This window comes from Manis pentadactyla, chromosome 14, assembly GCF_030020395.1.
Source record: "Manis pentadactyla isolate mManPen7 chromosome 14, mManPen7.hap1, whole genome shotgun sequence".
Classification (NCBI taxonomy): Eukaryota; Metazoa; Chordata; class Mammalia; order Pholidota; family Manidae; genus Manis; species Manis pentadactyla.
The window spans coordinates 33,019,855-33,045,586 of NC_080032.1; the positions used below are offsets into that span (position 1 = coordinate 33,019,855).

At 44.1% G+C, this 25,732-nt stretch overlaps 1 protein-coding gene across 2 annotated transcripts in view; it reads right to left on the minus strand.

The window, feature by feature from the left end:
• Window positions 1-522: 522 nt before the first annotated feature.
• The window catches only part of STAC (SH3 and cysteine rich domain), a 130,520-nt gene continuing 105,310 nt past the window's right edge, over window positions 523-25,732 (minus strand). For both annotated transcript variants that reach the window (XM_036921566.2, XM_036921565.2), the window contains exons 7-11: window positions 24,860-24,924; window positions 23,382-23,470; window positions 9,274-9,325; window positions 9,041-9,178; window positions 523-5,265 (exon numbers count right to left, since the gene is read on the minus strand). In XM_036921566.2, coding sequence (XP_036777461.2) covers window positions 5,167-5,265; window positions 9,041-9,178; window positions 9,274-9,325; window positions 23,382-23,470; window positions 24,860-24,924 — 443 coding nt within the window. In that variant the 3' untranslated portion in view covers window positions 523-5,166. The remainder of the gene's footprint in view (window positions 5,266-9,040; window positions 9,179-9,273; window positions 9,326-23,381; window positions 23,471-24,859; window positions 24,925-25,732) is intronic.

Sequence of the window (25,732 nt, forward strand, 5' to 3'; positions counted from 1 at the left end):
AAAAATGACAACTATTGTTAATGACCAAAGGAAAATCCATGTCTTGAGATGAGCGGCTTGTGATTGTCCAGGTTTAGATTCAGTTCGTTATGTGATCTTCACCTTTACCAGTCTTATAGGTGGCATGCACTGAAACTGTGATGTGGTCCCCACCCAAAGGGGATTGCTGATTTCACTGTAATTTTTCTTTTTGTTAAAATCCCCCTGACCAAACATTGAAGTTTCCCAAGAAGATTTTTGAGGCCTCCTCACTTAAAAGCAGTTCCTTTATAGTTTTCTCCAGGGAGTTAAGGAAAATATTTACTTGGGAAATGAACTTTTTGATTTACCTCAGTGTAGACGGGCAGACTGGTGGAGTGCACTGGCTGGCATTTCCTCCTTCCCAGGCTGGCACTAAACCATTGACTGGAAGTGCCTACAATGAGTGTCTTTCATTTTAGTTCTACTGTTGTTTGCTTTGGATTTTCTTGTCTTTGAGAGAGTGCTTTAGAAAAAAATTAATGAGAACACAGATGACCTGAATACTTTAAATGTTTATTTAGTAGATACATTTTGAACTTTATATATGCCAGCATCCATTGAACAATTATAAAGATTACTCATATATTAGAGCACAAAATAAAATGCCAATTAATTCCTCAAAGCAGAAACCATGTGGAACATATTTTCTGGCCAGTATGCACAATTGTTTAATCATACACACACACACACACACACACACACACAAAAAAAAAATCTAAGAGAAAAATCGAAACTGTGATTACAGAGTACTCAGAAATGAATGAAAATAGGAGCACTTTAATAGGGTCAAAGCTGAACTCAGAGGAAAAGTCATAACCTTGAATCATTTTTTTACCCTAATAAAGAGTTAAGTGAACTAAGCACATAATTTTCAAGAAGGTGTTTTAAAAGGAGAAGCTAGACAAAGGAAAATATTGTCATGCATAGAAAAAGATGGGGGTCAGGCAAGTAACCTAGGAACCTGAGTAAATGAAGCGAGTGGAGGAAATTTAAGGATGCTCCACCACTTTTCTTGGAAATAGGCATTGTACTTTCCCAGGGTGTCTTTCAGGACTTCAATACATCCTGCCTTCCATGAAGACATGGAAGATGTTCAATAGCTATTTGAACTTGATGATGAGATGATAAAAATATCTGCCACTTTCTTATTTTTAAAAAGGAACTGTAAGATAAATTGCCATTGTCTTGTTTATATTTCAGGATACAGTTAAAAGTTTCTATTACTAATTGAGGACTATTTAAATACCTTTATTGGAAGCTAAGAAAAAGCATGTTCTAAGGGTCAGTAACACCAGGTGCTGTGCCAAACACACAACAGAAAGGCAACTGAGCAGAATTTAAGAAACTGTTATAGGATGTCATTAAAGTAGTTTTAATGTTTTTGTCAGAGTTGTTTGTGAGGGTTTTTGTGTTTTGATAAATCTTTGGAACACACCTGCTCACTCAGTTTCCTGGGAATGCTATTTTGGGCAATGTTAAACTTTCTTTTATTCCCAGATTTAAACAAGCTTCTGCCTGGCTGTCTGGTGTGTGCTAAAGCTATCAGAGTACAATAAAGCTGCTCTCTACCTTAGTTTTTCACCCTGCAGGGACACAGATCCCACTTTATCTTATTCCCTACAGAACAGATTGTCTTTAAGCCTTGATTTTTACTATGATTGTGTGTCTGTCGTCTTCAGAATTTCATAGGTATCTTCTGAGATGGGGGAAGAGCAGGGCTGTTAGGTGCATGAATATTATGAGAATTCCCTACCCCAGCATTCCCCAAATGATGTTCCTTGTTCTAGTTGATGCTACTAGGTGTTGCACAGTTCTAAATGCCCTTTTATATATTCACCATGAAAATCAGCAAATTAAAAGCTCTGGGAAGTCTTAAGCAAAGAAATCTAGTTTACTTTATTTATATCTAAGCCTCTGCTTGAGCACACAATGCTTTTTTCATAGATGCCTGGGCCTGGCTCTGGGCTGGGGCTGACTGGTGTAGGTTTGCTCCCTGGCTCTCTTCTCTTTGGAGCAGCCAGTGACTTGCACCAGGTTTTGGACTTGTGTGGTGTGTTTTTGCCTTTTGACAACTTGGCACCTGCCTATTTACATGTAATGTGATCATCCCACTGATTTTATTTCTCTCCCTTTAAGAGCAAAGAAGACAGACTCTGAAAAACTACCATGTACAGCCCCACTAGTTGCTTTCATATGTAACCCAGGTGCTAGACTCTTGCCCTTGATGGGAGTGTGTTTGTGTATGTGTTTGGTGTGCAGAATTGGGGAGGAAAAGCAGTCTATGAAGCCAGCCCATACTGGTAGTCAGCTGGACGTCTGCACATGCGCTCCTGCAGCGCCCCTGCCCACACTAAAGGTCCTCTCTGTCTGCTAGTGGTGGGGTGAAATGAGCTCTGTTCTCTACCTTCTGGACCCTGAGGAAGTTACACTCAGTTCTTCCCTTCAAATCCACCACCACAGACTCCATCCCGCAGCACTGGTGGTGGTGGGGCAAGTGCTCAGGACTTTGGGGCTGTCTCCTTCACTATAAAGGATAGAAGATCCCGTTTTCCGTCTTAACACTTTCCTCTCTGTTCCTGTCCCCACCCCAGAGTGTTTCCTGAGGCCTTCATCTCATTCCCATTCTGAAAGTGAGGCCCTTCCTCCACCCATTTCTTGAGTCTTGGGAACCTTTAAGATTGTGGTCGGTCATAGCTCTATCCATGTTCTTACCATTTGTGCAGATAGGTGGGAGGGGAAGAAATGCTATGGCTCCTAAAATCTGTGTGTGTGTGAGCATCTGTCGGAATCTGTGTTATGAGGAACACCTACCTTTCTCTGATGTCTGAATGGCTCCAGATCTTTAAGGAACACTAGATGTCTTGCATTTGGAGGTTAATTGTCTGCCAATACTTGATAACTGCAAAAAGTTTGGGGCCTTTTTCTGTGGAAAGAGTATTTTTTTTCCCTTTCTAGCATTGGCTTAAATTATGAAGCCCCCTATTCCAGTGATCTATTTCTGTATAACACATCATTCAAAACCTTAGTGACTTAATAAAACCCAAAGCACGTTTACGTTGCTCCTAAATCTATGACTTGGGTAGGGCTCTGCTGGGACAACTGCTGCACCTCTGTGATGTTGGGGATCTCAGCTGCAGAAATGTGTGGTCATCCCCTTGGACCTCCTCTGCATGGTGACCTCAGAGTTGATAAGCCTACATAGGGCTCAAGGTCCTCAGGTGAGCGCACCAAGAGATCAAGGCAGAGCTGCAAGGGCTTTTTACCCTCGCCTCGGATGTTGTGAGCTATCGCGCCTGCTGAATTCTCTTGGTCACGTAAGAACATCCCTGATCAGTGTGGGACTGGACTATAAAGGGCAGGGATGTCAGGAGGCAAGAATCTCTGGGGGGGGGGGCACTGTGGGGACTGGCTATAGCAGCTTCCTTCTATTCGACGTCAAAAGACAAACTGATTTTTTAATGCAAATGAAATCTACACAGGATGTGGCACCACTGTGCCAAAAAGCTTCCATGGCTCTTCCACCAGAAAGATGAGGTCAGGAAACATGTTTTCTATGCTCCTTCCAGCCACTGCACTGTCTTTATTCAATGGAATACTGAAATAGAGGCAAAGAGTGCTTGTACCCCGGCATTCCCATGTTATAGAAATGACAGTCACAGGGTCCGCCCCTGGCTCTCAGAGAATCCACCTGAACACTGGACACTCAGTTTGGCATGTCATGTTAGATATGGAGGCATTTTTGGATGCTGGCTGTAAAATGAGGGTAAGACACCCAAACTATTGTGAAACCAGTGGCTGTCCCATCTTGGCTCCCAACTTCACACTGAGCAGCAACAAAAGAAATAAATGGAGAATAACGATGCTTTGGTTTGGGAAATAATGCCTTGGTGCACAAGATGCGTCCACTCAAGTCTTTTGAAAACCAACTGTTCTAGTGATTTTATTGCTCTGCAGCAAAATAAATCAAACTGACCTTGATTTCAAGGTCATTGTGAAATGGAGTTTAACCATTTAATGACTGACTAATAAGATGCAAGTTGGAAGGCCAGGAGGAGGCTTGAGGAGGGAAGTATCACAGTATATTGTGTTCTTGTAAACATTAGTACAAGTACAGAGTAAGAGAGGCTCCCCTAGTTGTTGCTAAATAGGCCCAGGTCCCCCGCTTTCAGGGGATGAAGCATGAAAGATCCGTTTCCATTGTATGTCTGCTAGGGTAGAACAGGCTGCCCGAAAGGAGAATGGACTCCGATTTGGCTATTTTTCTCCTAAGATGCTGTTGGTTCTCCTCCATGTTCCTGGTTCTGTGCAATGTGGGCTCAACCTCCAAAGGGAGACCTAGGGAATGGTGTCAGGGAAGAAGGCTGTCCCCATGCCAGAGGATGTGAAATGACAACGGAGATCATTATGGAGACTTTTTGCCCATCTACTTCTCCAGCTCCACCTCCTTCAGGAAAGGACTTCATAACTGAAAGGGCTGCATAGTTTCAACAAGTGAGGGCTGTTTGCCCCACCTTCCTCCCTCTTTGCCCTGCATATCTAAGCCTCCCATCCTGTTCTCATCCCTGCAGGAGGCAGGGCCTGGCAGCCACCTGGGCAGATCAGGTCTAAGCAGGTGGTACCATGCCAGCTCAGCCCTCCCATCTGGTGTGCACTGCAGGCTGACCCAGAGGACAGAAGAGACAGCACAGTCACCAAGGGGGGGCCGAGGGGAGCAGTGGAACGTTGCCAGCTAGGGAGCAGGGTTTCCTGATTTCTGCAGGGAGCCTGCTTGGGGTCTCACAGGTGATGGTGCTGATTGCTCAGTCCTGGGGACAAAGATCTGGAGCCTGAGTCACGTCGGCTACACCGATCCCAGCCTGGCCCCAGGGCCACACTACAAGCTGGAACACACTCCAGCGGGTTCACTTACACCACATGGACTGGGAGGGAGCTGGGGTCTTGGGGACAGCTGTGGTTATGGCTCTGCCACGGCTCAGCCTCATCCCCACCTCAGGCAGCCTGGGTGTGCTTGCGACGGGCCCTCTGTGGGCCCTGAGTCTTGCCTCCCTGTTTCCTGGGGGGCAGGGTCAGTGCGGCAGCATCTCCGGGTCCACGGGTGAGGCTCGCAGCAGAGCTTCCGTGCTGCAAGAGGACAGGGGCCAGCAGTCAGACATTTTCTAGGACATCCAGGGGAACGAGGCCTCTCTTCTTTCCACTGAGGACTCTGATAAAGCCGTCTTGTTCCTCTTCAGAAGTCATGCAGATCTGGATGCCAAGGAAGCAAAACAGAAGGCGTCAACAAGAAAGGAGCGGGAAACTGCAGCTTGCATCTCTGCTGCGGTCAGAGGGGCACCCAGCGGGCAAAGGGGGAGCAGTTTCATGGTACAAAATTGTGGCTCTGTGAGAAAAAGGTTTAACAAAAAGTAGGCAGAACCTTGGGTTTGCACGAGGCCCAGGAAGTGAACGCTTTCTGAGATTCAGCTTTGTGATGAGGAGCAATACAATGGGATCAATAACACTGTGCCCACCGAGGAGTCACCATGAGGACTGGCGATAATGCTTATCACAGAGGCTTGCGTGTGGCACAAAATGAGCCCTCAATACATTATTTGAGATCCAAACTAATGGCTACCAGTTAGCAGGCTTCTGTCACCTGCTTGCACGTTTATACACATGGTATCAGATGTCAAAGGAAGCGATTGTACTCCTGGCCCCAAGCAAAGCAAAGAGATGCTCATGTCTCCCATTTTCCAGAGTAAGACCATGTATGCTGGGCTTAAAAAGGGGGTGGTAAAAACCTTCTGGGTACCCTTGTCACTTCCCACTTCCAGGCCACTGAAGGGCATACAGTGGTGGATGGGGCTGCACGTAAACGAGAGGAGGTTTTGAAGAGAATTGATGGTGTGTTTGAGCTTCTCCTGCTTCACCTGTTGCCGTAGGTGGTGGGTGATGTCTCAGGTCAGATTCCCCAGAAGCACCTGAGACAGGAACCCCTGTGCTGGGGACTTCCTGGGGGTGTGCTCTCAGGGGCCGGATGGAGTGGCGGGCAGCCGAGCAAGGGCGTGGTCTCAGCTGGAGCCCAGCCTCAGCCCGATCCCAGGGGAGCTCTGGGGCACGAAGTGCACCTTGGCCTAGTCTCATTGTGATGCCAGGGGCCTGGCCTTTGGGACCCATGACAGTCACTGGCCCTGTTGACCTGGGGGTTGGGAGGTATACCTTTCAGGTGAGGCAGCTCTTACTCCATGAGGGGGGAATGACTTGGAGAATGGGCAGCTATGTGTTGCCAGCAGCTGCCACAGCAGCTGGGAGATGTGGGCACCCCGCTAGTGAGGGGGCTTGGGTGGGGCACCCACAGAACCACTGTCATAGGATTGCACAGAAGAAGGGCTTGGGGAGACCCTTGAGCAATTGATTCGTGTGACTCTTGGGGCTTGCACATGCAAAGGACTGGTATCGCCATCCTCTGCTTAAAATCCTCTAAGCGGGGAAACTAAACAGAATACGATGTCAAAATACAAATTAGGAGAAAAGTTTGGTAGAATGTTACCAAAGTTTGTGTTGACAAAAGCTTGATTTTGAATTGCCTATGACCTATATTTTCTTTTCTACACTTTTTTTTTTTGCCATTTTCCAAATTTTCTCCACAACTGGTGCATTTTAGTTTTGTAATCTGGAAAAAGTTTATCTACTTTTCTTGACAGCTCTGATACTACACAGTGAAAATAGTTCTATAGGGATGACAGAGCTATGGACAAATTTAAAGAAACACTCTAAGGGTATTTAAGGCTGATTTAATAGGAATATTTTATGAATTTCAAAATGAAGAAAACATACTCTGTCAATGCAAACTCTAGTTGTGTTCACAACCAAAGGATAACTTCATTCTATCAGAAATAAGAGCTCTGTGAAAAAAAGTAATACAATAATGGTGAGATAAATCAACCCCACAGGCAGAAATGCGATTGAATCAAAGAGAAGCACTGCATTTCTTTTCAGAACCATGTTTCTTCTATTTCCCTGCTAATGCCCATTGGTCTCTTGATATCTTTAGACTTACAAATATCACACTGGCTATTTCCTGATGCTTATCAGGTAATTTTGGGTGGCACTGGCTGCTGCACATGAATTCCCCATTGAGGCTTTACTCTGAGTGATGATGGGGACAAGGGAAGGGACCTTGCCAAGCACTTGGAGGTTGGACCCTGTGTTGGCACGCTACAAGGGCGATCATGTGACCCTCACCTCTGCGCCTATGCCGATTTAACAGATAAGAGCAGAGGTGACATTCAAAGGTGATGTTGCCAAAATCACACCGGATGTGGGTCCATCTCCGTGTGACCCCAGAATCTGCATTCTTGCCGCGACATTATACTCTCCCCAATTAACAAGCATGTTTTGAAGTCCTACACCTAAAATAATTTAGGACACTAAAGCAGAGACAAATTAAACATTTTTTTCTATAGAGACTTTTAAAATGCTAGTTTTCTTTCACATGGCTGACATTTTCCAAAAATTGGTTGCCTCATTGATCATACAGGTTGAAAATAGAGCATTTATGTCGGGGTAAAGTGACTTCAGTGCCTTCTGCTGATCTATGTGTAACTGGGAATAAACAATATCTCCAGTTGTCACAGCACTACTGTGGGACTTCAAAGTGAGATAATGGAAAGGAAGGTCATTCTCAAGCCCTAGCTTTGGTCAGAACCCCTGGGCAGTTTGTAAAAGAGACTGATGTCTGCCTTTGCCCTGGGAATTCTGCACCAGTGGGTCCAGGATGGAGTCCAGGGACCTGGATTTTTCAACAAGTTCCCAGATGACTCTGACTCACATGGTCCAAAGACCACATCCGAAGACACACCAGGCTGGACAAAGCTCGGGGGTTATGGAACTTTCGTAGAATATTATGGGCAGATCCATTTGGCTCTGAATGGATGGTTCAGGCTGAGATGCTCTGCTGTGTTTTGAATACGTCTAATTGAAGATGCTGGGTGGTTTTCCTCATCCTTGTTCCCAGCTAGCACACAAGTTGGACCATGAGGATGGAGAAAGTAGGTGCAAGCTCACTCCCAGAAAATGTTTTTTTTTGGGGTACTATGGCCAAAGAATTGGTAGGAGTTATTGAGCAGATGTTCTGCTCCTGGAAATTGATCAGCTTGATCAAATTTTAATTTGCCTTCTGATTTCACTGATTTGTATTTTAATAACATAAAAGCCGTGTTTAATTTCAAATCGGGAAGTCCAAGATTATTCTTAGAAAAAGAAATCAAACATGCCAGCAAAATCATTTAATAACATGACCAATAAAGATGAAGACCTTTTCTGAATTTATTTCATTCAAAAGACTCTTCAAAGTTTTTGGAACAGGAAGGATATAGTTGGGTAAACTTGGAGATGTTGGAAGCACTGGCAAGGAACCAAGCTGGCAAAGTGCCCATTTGCTTTGTGGGGTGTGTGTGGCATTAGAGATGAGATCTCAGTCTGATGAGAAGGATTCCACTGCTGGGAATCAATAGTGACTCAGTAGGGTGCCCACATGAGCAAGAATCTGTTTTCAAGGGACCCTCTGGTCCTAGGACACTTGCTTCCTTGGGAGTCAAACTGTATAAACGGTGCTTTATTGTTTAAAGTCTGTTCCACATTCTCCAGGGCACATGGCTCAGTGGAAGGCATGGACTTGGAGCTTGTAGACCTATGTTTAAGTTCCAGCCTGGCCATTTGCCAGAGCCCAAACTGGACAGCTGCCCACATCACACACCAGCGGCCCTCAGCGAGAAATCCTGGGACCAGACGTCCTCTCCCTGCCGCCATATGTTACATACATGCCCTCTTGTGAACAGATACCACCCTGTGAGCTTCCTGACATTTAGGTTTCACCTGTTCAGATACTACCACATTGTGTCACACCAGTAGAGTAAGAATATCTTTTCTCCAAGTGAATACTTTGAACAGGACCCCACTCATTCAGCTTTATATGTACTGCTCAGTTAAAATGACTTATTCTGTCTTGGTCATGAATTTGGTGTGTGTGTGCTTTACTCACCTGGTTCTCCTTCAGTGTTATCTGCCCCTGTTCCTTACTCCCAATGAAGGTTCTAACACATCTAAAAATCTTCTCATTTTGTTGTACTCTCTGAACAAAGTTGGCTGGAAAGAAGCCAATTCTGTCTTGAATTTTCCCCTGAAAGGAAAAGGAGTATGCATCCACAGTTGTAGCATCCATTGTAATTAGTTACCAAATGATTTTTTTTTTAAAAAAGAAAGAGAAATACTTACTTTCCACCAGTCTTCATTGGTGTCCTCCAGAAGAGTAATAATGTCCCCTGGCCTGAAATGAAGGGTCAGTGAGTTGGGTGGAGAAGCAGATGGGCAAAAGAAAGAGATGGCACTTTAGAGTCAGAAGTTAAGTTTTTAATTTATACAAATAATCCTAAAATGCATAGGAGTAAAATAAACAAGACTTATAGCAGTTCTTCCTATTCATGAAAATTGCTTTGCTATATTCAAAGCAAGTGTGATTTCTGTGCTGTATTTTTAAAGATCTATTTAGCTTTATTTTCACATATAGATGATCATATTTGCATTGTAAAAAAAAACCCCAAAATTCGGAAGTTGATAAGATCAAGGTGCAAGCTCCCCTTTGTCTTCCATCTTGTGATCTTCCTCCCAGTGCCCAGAGGTGACTGCTGTTAAAGGTTCCCTGCGTCTCCTTCTAGGCCCTCTCCCGTGCACTGACATGTACATGTAGATATAATTATGTATTTTGATTTTTCTTTTGTTTACTACTGACAACCAGAATTAGTCATTATCTTTATCATTATTGAAATCTCGGTACCTGCTTGACCTAGTACATTTTTGCTTAGCTCTATTTTCCCTGCCTGCCACCTTTATGTTGGAATTTGGACTTTAGTTCTAGACTTGTGTGTGTGTGTGCGTGTGTGTGTGTGTGTGTGTGTGTGTGTGTATGTCATTCACCAGGAACTATTAGGTTTAGCTGTTTTTGTTGTTGGTATTGTTGATGTGGTAGTTTTTGGTCACTTCTTGTTTGATTTTCATGTCTACATGTGTGGGTGAGTGTGTGGATGTGAGCTTTAACTCCTTCTACTCAGCACTTCTGGAGCTTTTACAACCTGAAGACACATTATTTTTCAACTTGAAAAAATTTCGTCTACTAATTTTTTTCAATTTTTCTCTCATTCATTTTCCCTCATTCTGGAACTTCTAGGCAACACAGGCTGGACCTTCTGGATCAGCCACCCACACATTTTGTCTTTCTTACACATTTTCCATCACTTTTTCCCCCTGCTATGCTGTTAATCGTTTTTACAATTTTCCTGATCATTATGTAGTCTTGTCGCTTCTATCATTCATTATAATGCTAAGAATTTTTAAGAAAAAAAATAATTTCCAAGGGTTCTTTAGTATTTTCTAGAAATTTCCTTTTCATATTTGCCACTTTCTGTTATGGATGCATTATTATAATGGATTGTTCTAGGGATGCTATTGTATTTCTAGAACAATATCTCTTCCATTTACTGATACTTTTTTTACCCCAGGAATAGTTGACCTGTCCTTTACTACTTCTTCATCTCAGGAGATTTTCCCCAACATCTGTGTCTGCAAAGGGTCTCTATCCCACAAGTGAGGGCTAACTTCAGGCTCTGTGCAAGACAGCAGGCTGTGTGCCAGTGGACGCATCTCAGTTTTGGTTGTTTGAAAATATAGTAGGCAAGCAGTCTGGAACTTCCAATGGCTAAAACAAGGAGGGAGGGCTCTCTGAACCTTGGTTGGTGAGAGGGTCAGTTCATTTTCCTCCTAAGGAGAGCCGCCTTTCCTTCCCCACTGCTCTCTAGAAGGCCTGGAGGTCCAGAGTTATCTAAACACAGTTTTTTCTCTTTCTCAGACTTCTGCATCCACATAGGAGCCCTCCTGAGGCATGAATTCCCTTTCTTTTGAGTATGGGCATTGGTTTAATTCTGGAGTCAACACCAGTGTGCCTATTGCTCATAGAAGCAGTAATGTGATGTTATGAGCACAGTTGGGGCTGTGTATCAGTTATGTATCACTATGACAATGCTACGTAACAAAAAGCCCCACACCTCCATGGCTCACTCCCATGCCCGGCTATTGGCTGGGATGACTAGAGTGGCTCGCCCTATTCCATATTTCTCACAACCCAGAAGGCTAGTTTGGACATTCAGGGCAGTGCCAGAGTTTCAAGAGAAGCAAATGGAGATACAGGAAACACACAAGCCTAGGCTCAAAACTGATATGCTGTTACTTCTGCATCATTTCATTGGGCAAAGCAAGTCACCAGGCCAGTCCTGACTCAAGGGCTGGGGTAGCAGGCTCCACCTCTGTGGTGAGAGGTACTACAAAGTCTCATGGCAAAGGGCACAGACATAGGGCCATGAGGAATTGGGGTCAGTAGTACAGTCAAACCACTGGAAACACCCTACTGTCTTCAGTGAATTTGCTGTGGGTTCAATGTCTCTTTGAATGGGCTCCTATGTTGAAAGTTATTTTTTTCTGAGCTTTCTTTGGTCTCTGGTCATTTTCATTGTCTTCAGATCAATTCTACTTGTAGTCTGCCTGGAAATTCCCCAGATTTTCAGCTCTCTGAGAGCATTATTTCTTGTTTTCTAGTACTGTTATGGATGTATTCTTAAAAAAGTATGTTTTCAGATATTATAAGGGATTGGAACAAAGGGGGAAGATTCGTGTGCTCATTTTACTATTCTGATTAAATCTTCTCACTGTCATTTTCAAGTCTTGGTTAATATCAATCTTTGTAGGGGATTCCAAATATAACAGGCTTGTGCTGGAAGCATTAAACACAACTGGCATTTTGGTATTTCAACAGACACAGTTTCATGCTGATGCCATGGAAATTGAGACGGCTGAAAATCACTCTTTTCCCAGGTGAGGGATTTCATTAAGCAGCAAGGATGAAAGTTGATGTAGAAAAATGTTTCTACCTCCAGCAGATTTTACTTAACCTACTAACCTAAGAAAAGTGTTAGCTTCAGCGATGATGACTCTGCTGATGGCTTTGTAGAAACGGCAAGTAGACTAAAGCTGGAGACTGGGGGAGGCCCCTTTTCAAAACTAAGGATAAAAAAGGATGCTGCTGAATCCAACCTTTATATAACCGACAGTCTGACTGCATGACCCGTGTTACCAAAACCGCACATTAAAATAGGCGCTCTCTGGAACGTACACATAATTTTATGAGAAGTACCGACATACTCCTGACAGGGTAATGAGGATTCTGTCTTTTTCTATAAAAGAGCTCTACCAGGATCAGAAGATTGTTTGGTGAGCAAGGAGGTTTACATTTTCATCATTTATTCTTTGTTTTTTGTTTACCTACTCATTTGACAAGAAAAACAGAGCTATTTTGCTAGCCATATACTTTAGTGAATAAAGTCCCTACTGAAGCTAATATTCTGATAAGAAAGATAGGTGATAAGCAAATATATAGTAAAACATGTAATAAATACATAAGTAACGATGAATATTTAACTGATAAACATGTACCTGCAAACTGTCTTAAGAGCTATGATGGAAACGAGCAGGAGGCGGTTATAAAGAATAAGGGGCCATTCCTCCTCCTAGTCAAATACTCCGATCAACTGGGGACACGGCTAATGCCTCCTGTTGCTGTAGGGAGGATCTCACTCTAGGGCAGCACTTGGGTCCAAGACTAGAGCAACTCTAAATCTGGGCCAGCAAAGCTGTGGCTTGTGGGATTTATGCTGTGAAGCCCCTGTGTGGCATTACCCGCTCTTCCCAACTGAGCCTGCAGGCAGACTTAGAATCCTTTTCAACACTGGGCTCCAGGCAGGGATCTGAGGAGGCATGTAATGTAATGTTTTTGTTTATTCTTTAAAATGGGTCTTGACTCGGTTTTGAAACAGTGATTAGAGCCTGATCAATTCCCCACTGCAGATGATGATGTCAACACCCAGCCACTTCCCTTTGGGCCCTCAAACGCTAGGTCACTATGCAGCAGGCCGAGCCCTGACAACCCTGGGGCTGGGTACCAGGTAACTAGGGACAGCCTGGATGTGCTGGAACCTGTGGCCTCCTTCAAATTAGCTAATGCACAGGAAGCCTGGAGAACCTGGGGAACCTAGGCAACCCTGGCTGCTGGCCTCACGGGAGCTGCACCCCCAGCCCCAGCTTGCTGTCTTGTTGCCTTCCAGAAGCAAGCCCTCGTGGACTCACGCAGCAGCCCTCTACTCTCAACTCGGAGATCGCTTCTCAGCTGGTTTGCAACTGGTTCTTCCACGTGTGGTGTTGCTATGCTGTGTCTTCCCATCAAAGAGCTAAATCTGGACCTGCCCACCTGTCCTAGGTAGGAGAGCCTTGCCATTGCTGCTGGAGGAATGGAGGCCAGATGCTTAAACTTCTCCTTCCTCTGCTTGGCCCAAGGTTGGACATGCCAGTACATGATTCTGCCCCCAGCTGTTTCACATCTCTGTGGCTGGCCAGACCCCTTCCATGGAACAATTCTTTCTTATGCTTATCACTCCAGGCATGTTGAAAGAAAGCCCTGCCCTGGTCTAACAGCTTGTCTCTTTCATTCAGGTGACTTAATGCTCCTAAACCATTATGCATAGATTTTAGAATTTATCTGTTTCCGAATTCTTGGGGATGAACTTGTCAGGCCCCCAAACACTTAAAAAAAGTTCCCTTTGCTTAATTCAATCAAAACATCCCAAGTCCAAGTAACAGTTCTGTAACCCCATTGTAACATGTACAAAGGATAATGCAATTCATAAACAATAAAAGCATCGGATTCCTGTCTGGTGCATAGAGATCAGAGCACCACAGCAAGCCTTTTCTTTTTGTTTACTTAGTAAAATTTGTCTTAGGTCCAGAGGAAGATTTTCAGGTTGGTTGCATCATGATTTTTGTAAGTCTTGAAATGATGAGGGACTTACAGGCTATCAGCAAAGAGTAGAAATAAAATAATAAAAGCTAACTATAGAATCACGGCCTAACGGTGCGGAGAATAGTTTATCTGTGAGTGTGTGCATGTTCATGTGTATATGCGTGGACCTTGATGGTTGCTGTGTGGGTTCATTTTCTTCTGCTTCCCTCATTTCTCAATTTGCCACGTGGATGCAGGGACCCATCTCTTCCACCACGAGGTAAACTGATTTCAGAGGCTCGGAGGGCACAGCGTGCACTGAGCCTACAGATGATGTGAACTGAGCCCAGCCAGCTGCAGGGAGCTTCTGCAAAGGGTTGTGGAAATGGCTTGGCCTTCCACAGCTGCGAGCTCCTGGACTGGAGTGTGAGCTGAGCTCCCACCCAGACCCTCTCCATCCCCACGTGGAGCATGGATTCCTAGGAGTGGAGACACGGGTGCCCTCCAAATGAAGGCCTCTCCCCCACCATCTAAGACCACCCCAGATCTCAGATGGGCCCTTCTTTGGGAAGCAATGGGCGAGTGTTCTTCACTTTCATAATGTTAGACTGACTAATTTGAAATGCAAAGAACATTTGACTTTATCCTCCATCTCTGCCTATTGGAAATTACATGATCTTCAAGTATGTTTTGATTGCCTGTGACATGTTAGGTTTTGGGTGTCACCAGGTATACAAAGATGAGAGATTTTTCTAAGCAACAGTTTTCTTATCTATAAAGTGAGGATGATGACAGTACCTACTTCATCAATAGTTCTGAGGACTAAGTGAGGTAGTATTTGTAAAACACATTTAGATAAGCCCACAGTCAATGGTGGCTGTTACTGTAGTGAAGACATAATTACTGCTCTAAAGGTGTTGGTGATTTTAAAAGGAAAGACACATAAACTGGTGATTGACAGTACATGTCATTGCTAAATGAGAAGAAATATGCTGGGGGCACAGGCAAGTGTGGAACTGACCCCAACAGAATTCCCAAACATAGACACCTCACCCACCTTAATTATTTTTATATAATTGCATACTATGCATAACATTATGACCTGTATTTTCTTTGCCAAATTGCTGGAGCAAATGAGAATGCATGCATGGAAGTTTCCAGCACTGTGACTGCTACATAATAAGGGCTTAAAAATTCTGATTGCTTCCTCAAAATGTAATTATTCAATTGGAAATTAGAAGATCTAGTGATTACTACCTTTCAAGTTGAATGTCCCCACAGGTTTTTAGCAGGGATAGTTGTTTAATGATATAGTGTTTGACCTCTGATATGATTCAGAGCTTTGGAAAAGCTTCTCCCTCTCTTTACATCCCCATCCCTCTTGACCCTCCACTCCAGGGAGCGACCATAAAGGTGTGGCAGGGTGCAGGGGCCGGGACTAGTGTTTCTCCTCCCAGGGGCTGATGGCAGTAGAGATGCTGGAAGGGTTGAGGAGGACGAAGAAATAGCCTAGAGGGACAGCAGCGTCCCTTGAATCAAGCGGGCAAGACCAGTTCCACTTTCACACAAGTGAGGAGGTTCACAGAGACTTTACCACTTATGGGCAGTGTTTCGATCCACGACGAATGCCTCTAGATCAAGCTGCCCCTTGTAACACTTGAGCCATGTGAAGACTCATCTGAGTTGCCCATTTCACTTCCAGTATTTTGATATATCTTACCCTTTCTCATTCGTTAGGCAAAAAAAGCTGCCAATTAAGCTTACAGCCACCGTATTCATTCAGTCAAAGCAGATGTCCTGGAAAACCAAACTCAGAGGAACAGAAAAGGAGTCGGCCAAACTGCTCCATTGATTTTAGGTTTGCTGCTTAATTTCCTGACAGACCCAGTTCTCAAGTTTCCATGACCCTGGTCCAGAGCCTTTTACAGCCTGAGCCCACGGGTAGGTAACACACAACTCCTGAACTTGGCAGTGTGATTCTGTCTGAAGCCTGGCTTCTGCAAGACTGCCTGAACTTTCCCAAGTCCAGAGACCAGCTTAGAGAAACAGCATGCAGCTAAGGGGCTGTTCGGGTGGGATTTGGTAAATGTTCCCCACCTGTCATGGCTCATGCTGTCCAGCCCTAATTGAAAGAGGCATCTGAGTGAGAGGGAGGCTGCTAAGCACATTAGTGACATTCAGGAAGAGCTGTATTTCTGGACACAGTATGGCATCAGAACATAATATGCATCAGAGACTTTCCTCAAATAGCCTTAATTGCATTTTGATGTCCTGGTGACTGTGAAGATGATTTTTAAATCAAATTGGTGCATTAGAATTACATTTAGTTTTAATTAAGTTGATGCATTTGCCAAGCAGTAATGTACTTTGAGAATGGAAACGAGACACCAAGGGAGTCTTATTCTGTCTTACTCCCTCTCATGGGCTCTCCTTTTCTTATTTTATGGAGGGTTTATAAAACCTTGCAGAGTGAAAGACATCACCACACATTTACAGGCCAAGAGTCCAATGTAGACCAGTGTATTGAGCATCAGTTGAGAATCAGGAAAGTGAGCTTCAGTTTTGGGTCTGCTACTGGCCCCTGTGTATCTCTGGATATGTCACAGTTCTCATGTCTGGCAAATAATCAGAATTTAGATTTCCAGGTGGAATTAGACTCTCTAGGCCTGGGTGGGGCCCAGCAATCTCTATCTTAATAATAGTCTCCTGGAGAGTCTCGTGGCCTGGAGCAAGTGGTTTAACCATCCTCATCATGACTGTAAAATACTATCTGCTTGTGTGACCTCACAGATTGGCTACAAGAACTTCAGGGGACATCAGGGGAAGTTGTGACGGACTTTGAAACAGACAAAAAATACTACTGATTTGTCTGGCCCATCCTCTGGGCCATCTCCTGCTTTCAATGTCTCGGAGTTACTTTCTGCAGGTTGTAGAATATGGATCACAAGGCAAATGACTCTTGTCCATAGAAATGCAAGTGAGTTGTGTCTGGTGGAATGTAATCAATTATTACTCTATGAATAGTACCAGTTTTGGGTGCATTTGTACATCCACTCCAGCCCCCTGACTGCCTGCATATATGTCATGCTTGAATTCTTCTTTGAAAATAGATGTGACATGTTGCTGGTTCTCTCACTCATTCATGAATTAAATAAAAATTCTGACATGTGTTCATCTTATATTTGTATAGAGTCACAATTTTATCTTGATTTTAAAAAAATTATCAGCCACCAGGAGTGACTTTTCACGGACACGTTCTATAGAACACAAGCTCTCTGGTCTTAAGAACAAGACTTGACAATCCTGATAGACTTGGAAGGAGTGATGTGAATGGCCAACATGGACTTAATTAATATGCTATTCTTGTGAATATTAGCTAATTAGACAAATGGTTGCCTGGTTTCATTCAGACTCACCTGTAGGAAAACTCAAGATTCACTGCTTCCCAGAAAGAGTCTCATGATTTAAGAATCTAAATTATTTGGGTTACAAAAGAAGATTATGTTTTTCTCAGAGCCCCCCAAATTCATGTATTCTGATGCACACTTTGGTGACAATTAATTTGTATCTTTCTTCAAATTTACGAATATTGAAAAAGCAATTCCCTCTCTCCCTCTCTTGTGTTTTAAGTTTCCCCCTTACCTCTCTCTTTTTTTCCTCTTATGAAACATGGCCATTATCACATAAATCTGTTTGGGGAGAGCTACTAAAAATGAAAATGACTTAGATGTGGGAGGTTGAAATGGTTTCTTTTGAATAGGCTTTATGTGGTTACTAAAATATTCAATTGAACCCTTAAGTCTTTTATTTACTTTCTATCTTTTATCTCAAAGTCCCTAAGATGATTTAGGGGTTTGTGTTTACTTGGGATTATTTACACCTGTTGCTTACTTACATGATATGTCAACTCCGTAAAATGGTGCGTTGGTGTGAATAATAAGTAATGGCTGCAAGACTGCACTGCAGACTTCTGAACCCAGCAGCAGTGAGGACAATGGCACTGTCACATTGTAAATGCAGAGGGTGGGGCTTGTGTTCATCAGAAAGCTAAGCGTGTCCTGTCAGGCTCTTGGTAATGATGTGTGTGTGTGTCTGAGCACTGTGTGTGACTGAATGTATTTGAGGTGGCACGTGTGTATGTGTGTATGCGAGTGTGTATGTATCTGAACGTGACTGTGTGGGAGTGTGTGTGCAGATGTCAGTGTATCACACACATATACTCACCCACTTGGCCAAGAGGACGGCTTCACGCACACCAATGTGAATTCATGCGGCAGTGTATGATGCCAGTGCTGACTGTAGAAAGTGTTCTCCAGTTTGTGTTTCAAGTAGCATTTTCAAGGGCTTTGCTTATGAAACAAGCTGGCCTATCCATAAAGTGTAATTTTTGGCAGTCTTCAAAAAACTTGCTTATTAGGGTTATTGTGGAAATTGTCTAAGACTTTGAAGTACAGAAGGTGATGATCTACTGTACAAGCTCATTACACTCAGAGAGAGGAACCTGGGTGGCTTTTTAGTGTTATCAGATTTTCAAGTCATCAGCTACGGGCTAGAGGCTCCAGGTGTGGTGGCATCACACCTTTCAGGTCAGTGGTGAGATTCCACGCCAAGAGGTGTCAGGCCCACACCGCAGATCTGCCTTGGAAGGCAAGGGAGAGGGTGCCACAGCCTCCTTATCAGGAGGCCCTGATTAGATATCTTATCAGGAGGCCCTGATTAGATAAAGCCCCACTGGAAGGGCTAAAGACCAGAGAGAGCCTGTAGCTAGAATTTTCATTTTTAGCAGTCAATTTCTCTACTGCACATCCTTAGATTAGTGTTACTGAGGCTGTTCAGAAGACTGGGCAAGGGAACATTGTGAAAAGATGCAAATATGAAGACGAGGTATCTAAAATATACAGTGCGCCTTGCTTTGTGCTGGGTATGAAGTCCCACCTTTTATTCATATGAGCTCCTGAAATACTCAGTCTCCCCAGGAAGGAGAAAACTGAAGCTCTAAGTGAATAGACTATTCGCTCAAGTTGATGCAGTGGAGAAGGATCAAAGCTGGAAGGCAGACCCAGGTCTCCTGGGCCCCGGATATTGCTCTTTCTGTCCTGCCACCTGCTTCTCTCCTACTCTCTGCCCAGGCTGGTGGAGAGACAGAGCATTATCATGGGAGGGGAGCTCCAGAGATTCGGGTAGGTCATGGCAGATGCATTTATGAAGAAGTTGATTTTGCACTGAAAGTGCAGCAAGGCAGACTGTGGGAAGCCTCTGCCTGTAGGCAGCATTCGGACATGGTGATGGGGCTGCAGCATTTGTAAGAGGAGTATGCACCACCCTTGGAATAGCGGGGGGCACCCAGCCTCTCCTCTCTGGGGCCGCTCCTCCATCCCTTAAGTGTGATTGTCCAATAAAGGCCTACCAGGGTTTCTTCCAAGTCGCCACAGGCCCTTTGTTCTTTGTGGACACCACCCTGGACTACTTTTGGTCTCCTTTCTCCGTTCCTACAACTTCTTCTTGACAAGTAATATTCATCATGGACTCAAGGTCCTGGCTGCCCCTCTGTGCTCCGTTCACTTCCTCTTTTATAGTTTCTATTATATTATCACAGAGGTGAAGTCCCCAGTAATTGTACATCCAGGCGCAGCATTGGTTCATGTAATCTCCTAATATCATTCAGTCATCAAATATTTATTGAGCATCTACTATGTTCCAAGAACTGTACTGTGCTTACACGGGTATAAAGGTTAGAACTCACAGGTTTGTTCTCATGGAATTTACAAGGGACATAGAGGTTAACCAAGTAATTCCAGAAATACATAAATACAAGTTGAGGCAAGTGTTTTAAAGGAAATAAATATGGTGTCGTGAAAGTGTTTAACAAAGGAATCTCACCCAGATTGGGGATATCAGGAATGGCTGCATCAAGGAAGTGAAATCTGAGCTGAGATTCAGTGGGTGCAGGATAGGCAGCTGGCAGGGCCTGTGTGTGTGTGTGTGTGTGTGTGTGTGTGTGTGTGTGTGTGTGATGGTGGTGGTGGGTGGGTAGGAGGATGGGCCAGGGAGTAGACTGCAGGAAGAGAAATCTCCTGGCAGGTGGTTGTGTGGTCCTTGTGGCGAAGTAAACAAAGTCAGTGGGATGAAGCAGAGAGGTGAGGGGAGCAGTGGTGTCAGACAGCAGGGGTTACCAGGGATGAGACTGTGAGGGTCCCGGGGGTGTCTCCACAAGTGCTCTGGTCTTTATCCAAGGGAAATGGAGGACATGGGAGAGTTTTAAGCAAAGATGTGTGTCATGAGCAGAACTAGGGCAGGCATAACGATGAACTCCTTTTACAAGTGCAGAAGTAAAGGCTCGGATGGCTTGTGTAGTTTTTCCAGGCTTCAGGGGGTCACACAGCTAGTGAGTGGCTTGGCTGGGACTTAAGCCCATGTCAAATGATGCCTGCACTTTTATTCTTAGACATTCAAGGAATCCATGTTGATACGTTCATCTCTCTCTTTTTCCTTTCTTGTCTAAAAAGGAAGCATTTTCTTCTGAAGTCTCAATAGAACTGATTCGAAATGACACTATTAAGCTCCGACTATGTACCAGATATTATTACATTATTTAAGCACAGCCATCCCCCCAGGGATAAGGCCTTCTTATGTCCATTTTCAAAATGAGCACATGGAGGTTCAGAAAGTTAGGTAATCGGCTCAATTGCTAGGAAGCAGAGGAGCTGGGAGGTGCAGCCATCCCACGTGCCAAAGTCTAGAAGACCTCCAGCAACTGTACTGTCACCTTAGAGTTCTCACCACCCAAACGGACTGGAGGGAGATGCTGGGGACAAGACCAGAAGCACAGAGGCCAGGCAGAGCAGGTGACACCAGTCCAGGGGAGAGGTGAAGGCCCGGCTGATAGTAGATTTTAGGCAAAGAGAACCAGTTGGGCTTGAACATTAAATACATTTGGGCACAAGGTAAAGGGAAGCCTCTGATGGCAGGCCTGAAACCTGGGCAGATGGTGACAACTTCATGCTACGGCGGTGTGTGGGAGGGAGGGCGGAGCAGCGGCGTGCCAGCCACTCCTGGAGGTGTGGAGCTGGACCGTCAGCTCTGTCCTTAGCACTGAGCAGGCTGAAGCAGCGACTCAGCTGCTCTGATCATGGCTCTTGGCCTTGTCAGCTGGGCCTTCTTGCCCTCAAGCTCAACTCCCGGCACTGCCTGTCCTCTCACCTCCTCTGAGCTCCATCCTGAGGGCAGCACCCAGCGTGCTCCCCGGGTCAGAGCACAGGGGGGTAAGAATGGCATTTGGTTACAAGGAGTCTTTTTCTACCTGATGGTTTAAGGAGAAAAAGATGATTCACAAAGCTCTAGTTCATTCAAGGAATTACACCAAATCCCCAAAGCACTGCCTTATATAATCTAAATCAAGCGCCTGGCTTTTAAAATGGGAACTTACAATCTTTCGGCAAAAAACACACCAGGAAAAAGTTTGATTTATTACTCCAATATGGCAGTCGATATAATGCAGACATTTCACTTCTGGGAATGAATAGTCCCATTTGCCTCGAAGCAGACTGTAAATATTGGATTCGTGACCAGACAACTTGACTTTCAATGGCCTGCAACTGACTAAAATAAGCACAAAAATTTACAACCACCACCAGGCAGCTGGATGGCACCCCTCAGTACCCCAATGACAATCTATATCTCTCTGGAATTGTTTTTATTTCTGATGACTTCAGAATGATCTTCTAATACAAAACAGTGGGACCCACACAATAGGAAGCTGTTGGAATTTAAATTCTAGATACCCAAATGACGATCTCAAGAAAGACCCAATATACTGTACTTACTGAAAGTAAATATAACATCATCCTCATCTTCAGCAGCAGATGGTTAATTCTGGACCATCAGCCAAAGCCAGCCATGAATCTAGCAGGCTCCAACCTTCAGGGCTTGTTGTGACTCTGACGGAATAGGGCTTCCTCAACAAAGGCCCTCTCCTCCTCCTGCACTGAGGCCAAACTGCAGGTAGCGCTTACAACTCTAGCTGGTGGGCTCATTGTGGCAATTTTTATTCAGTGATGGAGAAAACTCGGTTGTACGAGAGCCTAGGTGTGTGAACACATCTAAAGAGCCAGAATCCAGGCCCGGAACTCTGCTCTGGAAAGGCCCACGAATCACTTGGAAGCACAATTCCGAACGAGGTCAACCTTGGGTGTGAGCCGCGGAGCCACCGACTGGTGGGAAATGTGCACCGGCTGTGGAAGCCCCCTGGCTGTTGCACCCTGAGGGGCAGCTGAGCTGCTGAGGTTGCCCTGGGGGCATATGGAACTCTGGGAACAGTCTGATTGGAGCCTTTTGGGCAGCTTCTCCTTTTAAGAGGCTTTGGGGAAAGTGGAAGAGGAGAGGCAGGTTTACCTGAGTTTGGTCACTGTACTAGGGAAGTGGGAAAGGGACCATGCCTGGGAAAGGCATAAGCTGGGGATGTGGAGACCCACACAGCTCTAGGGGGAGAGACGAGGCCTCCACAAAGCCATCTGAAGGGTCTGGCTGGAGACTGGTAACCCGGTGCCTGGCCCTCAGACGAGTGGAGCCCACCCCCACATGGAGGCTGTTTCCCTATGGCTCCCAGGGTTCAGCAGCTTTCATGCTTATTTATCTCTCCCTCTCTTGGTGCAAGGAAAGCCCACGGGGCTGGAAAAGCAGCCATTTTCATGCTGCATCAGGACTGGAAAACAGCAGAGCCTCCTCCCCAGATTACGAGTGGGGGAAGGATTCAGCCTCCTCATTGAGACTGGCCAGTGAGCACAGGAAACGAGCTGCTCAGCACTGCATGGCCAGGCCCATGCCCCCTGCCCTGTGAATGCTTTGTCCCCACCCCATGCCTCCATGGAATGATTGCTCTTCTATAAATAAGGAAATCAGAGTGATGACGAGTCTATGATTGCTAAGGTCACACAGTAAGCATGATGTGGACACAGGACTAACTCTACCCTAACTGCCCCTGCCACCCCAGGAACCTAAACTGGTCAAGGCGAAGGTTCAGATCTCACGAAGGTCCTGTCACTTACCTCCCCTTCCCAGGTCTCAGTGACTGTGAAGTGCAGTGGCTCCTGAAACACAGGGAAGTTGACCACCTCCCACAGGACAAATAGTCTTCCTTTGATTCATCAATCAATGTTAATTTGGGCATTAAACATTTTTGATTCCTTATTAGATCCCACAGCATGCCAAGTGCATTTGATGTTCAATCTTCATGGAAATTTCTATTAGTTGTTCTGTTAACCATGTACTAACATAGGGACTTCTGAAGTGTGGTCCCTGGGTCAGCAGCCTCAGAACCACCTGCAGGACAACTAGAAGTGCAGATTCTCAAGCCCACCCCAGATCTGCTGAATCAGAAACTCCAGGAACAGGGCTCAGTAAGAGTATCATAAAGTAGCACATATTGAATTGTTTCTTTTGCGTAGAGAAATGTGACATAAAATTTTGCTTTCATTCATTCATTCTTTTCTTTGAAAAATGTTTTTACCTCATTTCCAAATCTTCATTCTCCTGTGGTACAAATTTGTACAAGGCAACATAGGTGTTCATCTGTAATGGGTCTTTGGAAGGAAGTCCCTGAAAGAGAAAATACAAGAAAAATAAGAAGGAAGGAGGGAGAAATGGAGAGAAGAAAGATCATAAGAAATGGACACGTTAATGCAATGTAATTCCAGTTTATACGGATTGAAAGTGCTAAAATACCTACCCATTATTAAAGCCTTTGTTTCAACCTAGATTATTTTTAATTTCTTAGCTGAGATTGATTTCATTACAAGCCATTTGAACACTTATGTGGAAGTCTTTGTCAGAAATACTATAATTTTCTTCAAATAAATTTTTCTTTGCTATAGTTCATGAATGGCGATACAGGTTTGGCCCCAGGAATGGAATATTCTCTCTCTAGAGAGGAGTGAACAAGTTCCACTTGCTACAGTTGATGTTTTATCAGTTAGCTTAAAATTTGGTACCAGCATATCAAAGGGAACTAGATATATTCATCTGGCAATTAGCTCATTCATGCTGTGAAAACAGTATAGATATTGGCATCAGATTGATTTAGTTTGGATGGGGAGAATCACCACTTACTGGCTATGAAACCTTGCAGTAATGATAATGAAACTACCATTTCTGATAGCTTACTGTGTGCAAGGCATTATGTTACATTCATTAGCACACTCGAGCTTCACAAGGGCCTGGGGACCAAGATTCTACTGTTGCCTCAATTTATAGGCTATACAGGAGACTTACAAGTACTATATAAGATTTAGCTGCTATTATTAACCAAATAAGTGTTGATACTACATAAATGTTCACACTTTATAATACATATCATAAATAAAAGTTTATATGGTATATCAAAAATAATAGCATGCTATTACATATTATATACATATAGTATAGATGTAATTGTTTATTATAATATGTAATGTATAACTGTATAATATATTTAACATAAAATATATATTATATATATATATAAAACACAGTTGCTCACAACTATAAGTTTTTATCCTATGATTTGCTCTATTACCCAAAGCTCAAGTACCTTGTACTATATACTTCTGTTGTAGTTGATTCTACTCTAATTATATACAAGTGAACATAAAATATGATAAACATATTTATACATAAAATATAGTCATATGGTATTATGTAATTATATAATTTACATATAATAAATTTCTATAATTTATACACAGTTTATACATCAACTTGTATATAACATAATTAATGGAAACAAAAAGCGTACAACACAATACTGATCCTTTTTACCACCAAGGCACTGTGATATTTCTGTTCTATCACATGCTATCTAACCTATGGCACATTATGCCACATTATTCCATTCTATTCTTTAAAAATGCTGGTCTGGATCCACTGACTTGATGTCATGACCCCCATGGGTGGTGACCTGCAGCATGATCTAAGGACCCAATTTCTCTGTCTTGTGACATCCATAAATACCTGGAGGCTTATGTTCTTTGCTTGGTCTCTGAAATCCTCCATGCCGTTTTCTGGATATGTAAACACTGAAAGAGAAAGAGAAAGCAGGAGCTTATGAATCCAGTTGTCACGTTTCAGAATCATTCTTGAAGGATGTGGCTTTACTGGTTCCCTGTGCCATAGCCTCTGTTTACTCCTCATTGCTTTTTCCTCAGCCCTAGTGATGCGACTTCCCTGTCACACTTCCCTGGCTCCTGCCACGTCGTGCCTACCTTCTCTGCACGCCTGGACTTGGGCGTGCCTCCTGCCGACTGCCTGGCACTTCCATTCACTCTTGGCCCTTTTCAGGAGCAGAAGCAGGGCCAGGCCTCTGTGGAAGTCACCAAACCATTTGTTAATGGAATGGTGGATGAGGTATGGCTCAATTTAATTGCATTTGTACTACCTTATCTAAGTACCAGACTTATTTGATCTATTTTTAACTTCTCAATTCTAGTTTCTTGACACCTATGTTCTATTTGGAGATTAAAGCTTTAGTTTTAATCCTCCAGACACTTTCTCCATCTCTTACAGTCAATGCACTGGGGCTATTATTTGGAATAAAAAATAAATTAGTGGTTCCTCATTTAGTTTGCCCGTGGAAGGTTTAATTCTCTTCCTTTTACATTCAAGCAGTCACTCTGTGGCCTTCGATACAGAACAAGGCCTCTCGACACCGGCAGGAGTCCTCGCGGCCCACACCGTGGTGGGTGGGTCCCTGACGGGCATGCAGGCTCTGCCTCGGCGCAGTCTGCCGCTCAGGCATCCGGCCCCGGTGCTCCACCGAGTGGCCTGATTCTCACTACGTGCATCTTCCTCAAACAAAAGTGTGGCATGTTTCTGAATTTAGACAAT